At 25.9% G+C, this 9948-nt stretch overlaps 1 protein-coding gene across 1 annotated transcript; it reads right to left on the bottom strand.

Annotated features, from left to right (window-relative positions):
• Positions 1-1977: 1977 nt before the first annotated feature.
• LOC136091537 (tubulin beta chain-like) lies at positions 1978-9332 on the bottom strand. Its single transcript, XM_065819210.1, has 6 exons — positions 9170-9332; positions 5008-5056; positions 3871-4389; positions 3677-3785; positions 2759-3327; positions 1978-2667 (listed from the first exon to the last, which is right to left on the bottom strand). Exons 3-6 carry the CDS (start codon positions 3925-3927, stop codon positions 2068-2070), a joined length of 1335 nt encoding a protein of 444 aa, XP_065675282.1. The 5' UTR covers positions 3928-4389; positions 5008-5056; positions 9170-9332; the 3' UTR covers positions 1978-2067.
• Between the last annotated feature and the right edge of the window lie 616 nt (positions 9333-9948).

Below are 9948 nucleotides of genomic sequence, written 5' to 3'. Positions count from 1 at the left end.
ATATCAATATCAATATGTAATATAAAAAATATACCAATTTTAAAATATTCAATATCGAAATAAAATAGCTGAATAAACATTCTTTGAAATATTTTCAGGTACATGTCTTAGTTAATTTTGCTTTAAAAAGCTGTTAAAAAATAAGTGGAACTGGAACCTAATGAACATCTCTGAATCTGAAAAATTGTTAGACTAGATCTAAGGCTGCCAGACTTCTTAACAGGCTGCCAGACCCCGTTTACGTATGAAAGTGTGCTTAACCACAAGACAGTGGTAAATTAACAGACCTTGCCTAATGACAGTGCATTGCAAAAGATCATTTAACCAGGAAGTTCACGTCTTCTTCTTTACCTATATCGCTTATCTGGCCTGAGCTTTGAAATACAAACATTTTAAAAAAGCTTTGAAACATCTGAATTCTCAGAACTCTTATTACTTATTTTTCCCCCAGGAACGTATATCAAATAAATATTTTTTTTTAAACTAGCTATTTTTTGCATAACCTTTTTAAAGCTTTTTTAATTACATTTTTAAAACTAAAAAGTTTATTGAATTTAAACATTTAGCATTTGAAGTTTTGTCTTGAATAAAAAAAAAAATTTTAAACATTTATTCTCCTAAAATATATTTTGCAATGATTAAAATTCTTTACAAACGTCCAACCTTAAATGGATTTTTAGCGCGTATTTTCCGCCTATTGCAATTCGGGAGGAGCATTTGCAAAAAATTTTATAAGTTATTTATGGTATAATAGCATACAATATAACATCACTAACGTAAAGCCAAATCTGAAATCGCCAAAAAAGCATATATATATATACATATATATATATATACATATATATATATATATATATATATATATATATATATATATATATATATATATATATATATATATATATATATATATATATATATATATATATATATATATATATATATATATATATATATATATATATATATATATATATATATAAATCATATCCTATTAATGTAGAGTTGTTTTTGTCTAGTGACAGATTAAATTTGAACTTGATAGCTCAGCTTGATTCTTAAATTTCTATTTTACTATTCCCTCTTGTTAAATAATTAAAATACAATTTTGATTAAAACCATATATATAGCGCTGGTACTAGTTTTGACTCAATTTTGTCTTATTTTAAAATTTTTTACTTGTTTTGGTATTGATAGGTTAAATGTTTTGTGCCTCGGTCTTTATAACTTTTGCGGTGAATACTAATCTATTTTTTAATATTCTAAAGTTTTTATTATTTTCTAGTTTTCTTACACTTGGCTTAATATGGTGAGTTATAAAACTATATTTTGGGAAGGGTGGGAAGGGTGAGAAGGATGGGAAGGGTGGGAAGGTGTTAATGAGTGTATGTTAAAGGTGTAAATCAATGTAAGGCGTAAAAACTACTTCAATTAGTTACAAAAACTCCACTCTAAGAATCCATTTTCTTTGAAACTATGCAGTTATTTTATTTTTGTTTTGGTTATAGTAATTAAATTCTTTGAATTCTTGGAACCTAAAGATTTTATATTATTAATTAATCATTTTTGTTGTGTATGAATCATATTTATTATGCTTGTATGAACTATAGAAATGTACAAATAACTTTAACATAATTTTTTAACTATGCTGAATAAAAAGGAAAAAAAAAACAGAGAGAATAGCAGTTTTCGTACAAAAAAACATCTAAATCACATAAAAAAAGGTTCGATAGTGTAAAATAAAATTTTTATTGCTATGGTTACATAAGGTTACATAATAAGGTTTACAACATCTTACAAAAGGTCTTAGAAAGTTTTTGAATGATTTACAACCGGTTACTACAGTTTTTATCATTGATTAAGATGGAAACTATTTTAAATCATTGCTGTTGTTGTTTTTTTTTAATAAGTTTTAAAAAACATAATAGATAAAAATTTAATGCGTATGCGCAACTTATAATTTAAAAAAGAAAAAACTTTCAAATTCGGTTGTTAGTATTGAAATTACTTTACAAAGAGCTTCTATAACATTTATCTAAGTGCAACACTGACATTCAAATTTAAGTTTTATTCATTTTCTTGTTCTTCTTCTTCAAACTCTCCTTCTTCTTCAGCGGTGGCATCTTGATACTGTTGATACTCCGAAACCAAATCATTCATGTTTGATTCAGCTTCAGTAAACTCCATTTCATCCATACCCTCACCAGTGTACCAATGCAGAAAAGCTTTTCGTCGAAACATAGCAGTAAACTGTTCTCCAATGCGTTTAAATAGTTCTTGAATAGCAGTACTATTTCCAATAAATGTTGCCGACATTTTTAAACCACGTGGTGGTATATCGCAAACTGCTGTTTTGACGTTATTTGGAATCCATTCAACAAAGTAGGAGCTGTTCTTGTTTTGGACATTAAGCATCTGCTCATCAACTTCTTTCATTGACATTCGACCACGAAACATAGCTGCAACAGTTAAGTATCGACCATGACGGGGATCGCATGCAGCCATCATATTTTTAGAGTCAAACATTTGTTGTGTGAGCTCGGGAACAGTCAATGCACGGTATTGTTGAGAGCCGCGACTTGTGAGTGGTGCAAATCCAGGCATAAAGAAATGAAGTCGAGGAAACGGTACCATGTTTACGGCCAGTTTTCGAAGATCGGCGTTTAACTATTAAAAAATTTTAATTTAATTAATGAGTTACACAAGAAAAATATTATTCAAATGTAATGAAAGTTATAGACATTTGTTTTAAACATACCTGTCCAGGAAATCTAAGACAGGTGGTCACACCACTCATAGTTGCAGACACAAGATGATTTAAGTCTCCGTATGTAGGTGTTGCTAACTTTAATGTTCGGAAACATATATCGTAAAGTGCTTCATTGTCGATGCAAAAGGTTTCATCTGTATTCTCAACTAACTGATGGACCGAGAGGGTGGCATTATAAGGTTCAACTACAGTGTCAGATACTTTAGGAGATGGTACAACGCTAAATGTGTTCATGATTCGGTCTGGGTATTCCTCGCGAATTTTAGAAATTAACAATGTGCCCATTCCTGAACCTGTTCCCCCACCAAGAGAGTGTGTTAGCTGGAAACCTTGTAAACAATCACAACTTTCAGCCTCTTTTCTAACAACATCTAAAACAGCGTCCACAAGCTCTGCACCTTCAGTATAATGGCCTTTGGCCCAATTATTTCCAGCACCACTTTGTCCAAAAACAAAATTGTCTGGTCTAAAAATTGCGCCAAATGGCCCGGATCTAACGGAGTCCATAGTACCAGGTTCCAAATCAACAAGTACTGCTCTAGGAACATACTTTCCTCCTAAAGAAGTTAAAAATGTTTAAAAACGATTCTGAAACATTAAATTTACTAATTAAGAGTAAAAAAAAGACATATAAACATAAACTTAGAGGCGGAGAGTTGAATTTTTTTATTGGAGAGTGGGTGGGGTCAATATCTTATTATGGGAAGTGCAAATAAAAGTGTGAATATATATATAACGAGATGTTTAGAACAAATTTTTTGAAATATTTCTTTTGTTCAAACATAAATTTTTTAATTTTATCGCGCCCTAAAAGTGGTACGAACTTGAATTTGTTAAAATATAAGAAAAAAAAAAGTTAAATCTTGGTTTTATATGAATATTTTTTAAAATTTTCTATTCTGATACCTGATCCTTCAGCATAATAAACATTTACTCTTTCTAGCTGCAAATCAGAATCGCCATGGTACATGCCAGTGGGATCTATACCATGTTCATCTGATATGACTTCCCAAAACTAAGTAAAAAATATTTTTAAGTAAAATATAAGATTGAAAAAAAGAAAGTAAGAAATAATAGAGTTTTGTAAAACGATAATTTACCTTTGCCCCAATTTGGTTTCCACATTGGCCGGCTTGAACGTGTACTATTTCTCTCATGTTGATTAAGTATCTTCGATTGTAAAAATTTTCAACTAAATCTGTTCAGAATTATTTCTTAAATATTTTATTGAAATGTTTTGGCGTTTATTGTGAAACCATGGCAAAAATCCGGGGGTAAAACTTAATTTTTTGTTTAAAATAGATTTTGCTTAAAACTCTAATTAAGAATCAACATAAATTTAAAATTGATGTTTGAATATCCAATCAATATTATTGGTATGAAAAAAAAGACTATTTATAATTCCAAATGAAGAAGAAATGACGATTTGGTCAAAGGTGAGATTTAAAAACAATAAACAGCTGATAAAATAAAGCTTCTCGAGGAAATTTGAACCTCCCGCTTTGCAATCAAATAGACTATTCAATGAAACGTTAAACTCATCAAATTTTAATAAGACTTTCAGTGAATCCTTCGAATGCGAACTTGTATATAATTCTTAGTCACCTCAACGACGATCACTAAACAATATTTACGTAATATAGTTATCGAAAGACTTTATTTCAACACTTAGTAACATATTGTTTATGTATTGAGAAAAAAAATAATACATTACGTTTGAAAAAATAAATATTTCTTTTATTAATAAAAAGCAAAAAAAAATTTTAATTCAAAGAATAATTTTAAAAAGACTATAAAATTTTTAAAATAACAATAGGATAAACTCTAAAATAACACATAAATTAAATGTGATATATATATATATATAAAAAGTTATATATAGAAAAATAAAAGTTACATATTAAAAAAATAAGTGAATGAATTAATCCAATACAATAAATAGTTTTAAATATAAAATTTTAAGTATGAAAATAGATTAAGCGTTTCCTTTAATTTGATAAAATTTTTGAATTTAAAAAGATTCCTAAACAACAACATGCAAATTTTTTTCAAAGTGAAAGATGAAGTCAAAAAATCATTCATGCAGCATATCATATTTTGAGAACTATTTTTTTAGCTGCTTAAAATATTGGCAATTTTTATTAAAAGTGCCGATTTTTTGAGCTAATTAAAAGATGGATTTATTTCATACAAAAAATGATAAATGTTTTGATGATATTAAAAATATAACACATTACTTCAAAATTGTTCTTTTCTTTTTCTACGAAATCTTAACTTTTATTTAATCTAAATTTAAAAAAAGATAAAAAAAATTAGTGACGTAATCAAAATTTGAAAAAGTTAATAAACATTAATAATAATATAAAAAATTATATAAATAATATAAATAATAATATAATATAAATTAATATAAGTTTTTTGCAAGAATAAGTAGTGCACGGTAAAAAAAAATTATTAATCAATTATCAGAAACAATCAAAGTAACTAGAAACACAGAAAAATGGTTTATAGATATAAATAAAAATAAAAAAGTAATTTATCATTAAACTTATTTATATTATCAATTCTAAATATTTCAATAAAGTTAAGTTGAAAATCAACTTGTCAATTAAGCAGGGATGCAGAGTCCCAAAAGGACTCCGGCTTTATACCTCTACTTTTTCCAAGTCTGTAGTGTCCAGAAGCTTTAAACATGATTGCTGACTTATGATCTGCTATAAGAAAAAAGTTCATGAGATTTAATGACATAAAACTTATTGTTTTTAAGCCCGGAGTCCTTGCCGCCATTATACCTAAGGACTCCGGGTTCAAAAAATAATTGTTCCTCTAACCTAAAAGTCTTAATTTTTTCCTATTAGTTGTCTATAAACTTATTTATATTTTTAGAGTTCCTGGATACGAAAAACTTGGATAAAGTAATCTTTTTGTGACTTTCAAATCTAGAGTCCTTTTTGGGGCTCCGCATCTCTGCAATTAAGTAATAAGTTGAAATCAAATGTTTAAATAAAAGTGAATTAGTTCAGTGAATTAATTCAATTCAAAACTTGTTCAAATATAAAAGTTTTAATGAATACAAGAAAAATAAGCTAAAGTAATTTTTTTTACCATACAAAATATTTAGTAAAGAAACATCATATTTTTATGTATTACAATAACTCTTAAAATTTCTTTTTATTTAAAGCTTAAATTAATTTATTTTATCATCATTGAAATGGTATTTCATCATCATTGAAATGGTATTTTTTAGATATATTTTAGTCTCTCGATTTGCTGCTTCGCTGTTTTTCTCGACGTGTTATTTTGCTATTGATGTGTTATTCTGCTCGATGTGTTTTTGCTTTCTTTTTATTTAGTTTCTTAGCGAGGCAGTGTAATTTTTTTTTTTTTTTCTCGTTCAATCGCAGAGGACAGTTATCGTTTAAATTTATCTTAAATTTTGTTTTAAAAATTTTCACATGGTTTTAGAAAAAAATTGAAATATATGATGTTGAAATATATTTATCTCATATACATATATTTCATTGAAATGTATTTATCTAATTGTTTTTTATTCATTCATTCATTCTTTCATTCATTGTTTTTTTTGCTCCTCATACTCTTCCTTGCTTTACAATGTAAAGCAATGTAAAGTTTATGCACATAATTACATATCATTTTTCTTTTATAATTTTGTTACCAGGTTTTATCAAGTAAAGTTGTTATTATTGTGTTGTAATTTGTAACACATATAATAATAACACATTGCATACTCATTATTTTTATTTGTGTGCGAGCCCACGCAGTTTTTCAATTAAAATTATATAAGCAATACATGCTTACAAATATAACGTTAGTAAATAAAAATAATTGATTTATTTTTATCTCAATACTTCTCTTTTGAGGTTAGAATGATTTTATTTTGGTTTACCTTATAGATTCCCTTCATATGTATATAATACATGTTGAAATACAAATCCTTAGTCGATATATATATGGCGAGAGTAAAAGCCTCCTTTGCGCTGCTATTTCTTTGCGACATTATTAGTAGCGTAGTACATAAGACACGTAGATTTTTGTGTTTTTTTATTATGAAGGTGCATTCAATACAAACAAATTTAATGGTAATATACTTAAATTATATATTGCGTATTTATTTATATCAGTATTATTTTATCAAGTCAACAATAACTAACTTTCTCTAAGAGCAACAGAATAATGAATATGCTTTTGAAACATCATCTGATTTATTATACTTCGGTTCATAGGTTTTAGCTTAGTTAAAAGTTCAAACTTGAATATGAAAATTAATATCATTTAGTGCTAAAGTAACACCAAAAAATTGTTTTCTTTCCTTTTTTTTTTTTTTTTTTTTTTGCTTTATATTTCAAATTAATTAATATTTTATTACATTTTGGCAAAATGGTTAAATTATTTATCACTTTTAAAAGTGATAAGAAACTTTTTGGACGTACTGTAGACGTCCAGACGTCTGTTAGACGTCATAGAACGTCCAATTCCCACTGGATTGCCCTCACATTCGGGATAGGGGAGGGAAAACGCTTTTCGTTTTTTTTTTTGTAATGACCCTATTTTGGTTTTTTAGTTTGTAAACTGCCTGAAAGTGTCACGTTTCAAAGATTAAAAAATCCTTTAAAATTTTCTAGAAATGGTCCAATGATTAAAAAAGTAATCATTGGACCATTTCTAGAAAGAAAAAAAAGTTTCAGAAAATTAAAAAATATTTCAAAAATTACTTTTTTAAAAATCTACCTTGCGTTAGTTCAGTAAATATATATATATATATATATTAGTGCATTATAAAATCTATTTCTTAGGTCAGCAAAGTATTATTTAAATAAAGACAAAATATATAGTTAATGATAATGATAATAATAAAAATATATATATTAGTGCATTATAAAATCTATTTCTTAGGTCAGCAAAGTATTATTTAAATAAAGACAAAATATATAGTTAATGATAATGATAATAATAAAAATATATATATTAGTGCATTATAAAATCTATTTCTTAGGTCAGCAAAGTATTATTTAAATAAAGACAAAATATATGGTTAATGATAATGATAATAATAAAAATATATATATTAGTGCATTATAAAATCCATTTCTTAGGTCAGCAAAGTATTATTTAAATAAAGACAAAATATATAGTTAATGATAATAATAATAATAAAAATATATATATTAGTGCATTATAAAATCTATTTCTTAGGTCAGCAAAGTATTATTTAAATAAAGACAAAATAGTTAATAAAAATGATAATAATAAAAATAATAGTAAGTAGTATTGTTATTCAGTTCAAATAATATAAATAAAAAATAATAATATAAATAATATAAATAAAAAAGTAATGGCAATACGATAACAGGAGAAATATAATAATAGAGCCAGAAGCACAGCTGTGTAGTACTTGATTCAGTTAATTGGAGACTTCTTGAGAAAATTTATTTTTACATCATTTATAATCTTTACGGTGTTTTCTTTAAAAATAAGCCAGCGAGAATATTAAGTTCTTTTACAGAAGATTTTGCGCAAGAAAACTATTTTCACAGGCCTAATAAAGTATTATAATGTACAGTTGTCATAATTTCATGAATGTGGTTTATGCGAATCACATACGGTGTTGTTGTATAATGTTGTATGTTGTTGTGTTTTTTTGCATACGATGTACATACGGTGGTTATATGATCATAAAAGTAGTACAAGATGATCATTATGATCATATATGATCATAACTGTAACTTAGGGAACATATTAAGAAAGATTTTTTTTTTTTTTGGTTTTGTTTTGTTCTTTTATTACAATGTTTAAGATACAAATACAAATTTACAAGAGAAAAATTCCAAGTGAAGATATCGCACAAATATATAATAAAAAATAAATAAATAAAGAATGCGGATACTCAAAGAAGACCATTAGGTCTTGTCACAGATAACCTCTAATGAAAAACTTGAAACTTAAAATTTATACAAAGTATAAAAATCGTTATACAAATAAATGAAACCGATAAAATTAAAAAATCTTTTTACAATACTAGAATATATAAAAAATCAAAAAATATACAAGTATTTGATTTAATATATAAAAAGAAAGCGGACACTCGCAAGACCATCAAGTGTTCATCGAGAACAGCTCGTAAATTTAAAAATCTCATAAAAATCAAATGCATACATACATGGTCAAGTGTATAAAGCACAAGAAAAATTTAAGTGCGTCTATATACGTTTTCAGTTACTTCGCTGCATAAAAAATAAAAAAGTAAATTATTCATTGTTTAAAAATGCAAAAATATATCATCAATAGACAAAATGGTTTCCTTAAGCTTTTTTTTGAATGAGAGGTAACTATATTCCAAAGAAAAATCATAAAAATTTTAATGAATCAAATTAGCCTTACCTTCTTTTTTTTCACTTTTCACCATTAACTTATCTTTTATTCAATTTGTTTTGATGTTTAATTCACTTATCTTTTATATTCAATAACAAATGTTATTTGCATTACACTTTCATTTATTATTGGTGTTGAAAAATTTTAACATAAAGTGTCGACATTTTGTCTCGATAGTTAAAACAAAAGTTTGTTATTATTTATAAAAATTTTATACAAAAGAAAAAAATTTTATACAAAAGAAAAAAAGTTTTGAAATTATTTAAAAATTTAAAAAAATTTTTTCTTTTGTATTTATGAAATGAGACAAATGTCTGAACATAAAACAAAAGTTTAATAAAAAGCAACCAAAACTATTTTAACAGTCTCAATTTGTAGATAAGAATAACTGATGTTGCATTAAAAATATGTCTGATTTATATTCCTAAAATTTTCGTAATGAACAGAAGACATGTTTTGTCTATAAAGATTTTTTTTATTGTTTCTGTGCAAAAAACGTAAAATCTATCTGATAAAAGGAAATATTAATAAATAAATAAAAACTGAAAGGAAAGAATTGATAAAAGTTTATACGACACTAAAACTATCGAACAGTGAGTACTTTTGAAATGTTTTAATAATACTTGTGAAAAGTTTTATTAAAACATTTCACAAGTATTATATTATAAATAAGTTGGCATTTTAAATAAAGGAATGTATTTACGAATAAGATACTTGTTTCAAATCTACCAATCAAATTATACCTCAAAGGCGTTAAAATATCGATTGGTTATTTATTAAGTCTTTAA

This window comes from Hydra vulgaris, chromosome 15 (assembly GCF_038396675.1).
Source record: "Hydra vulgaris chromosome 15, alternate assembly HydraT2T_AEP".
NCBI classification, from domain to species: Eukaryota; Metazoa; Cnidaria; class Hydrozoa; order Anthoathecata; family Hydridae; genus Hydra; species Hydra vulgaris.
Note: the sequence above shows the minus strand (reverse complement) of the source record. Positions and strands in the feature narration are given on the sequence as shown.

Bases quoted from the DNA above. Each gene is read 5' to 3' on its own strand.
- LOC136091537 (XM_065819210.1), bottom strand. From the start codon at position 3,927: ATGAGAGAAATAGTACACGTTCAAGCCGGCCAATGTGGAAACCAAATT. The intron at 3,786-3,870 runs GTAAATTATCGT...TTTTTTACTTAG, and splicing joins GAAACCAAATTGGGGCAAAG to TTTTGGGAAGTCATATCAGA. The intron at 3,328-3,676 runs GTATCAGAATAG...TAACTTCTTTAG, and splicing joins TTATTATGCTGAAGGATCAG to GAGGAAAGTATGTTCCTAGA.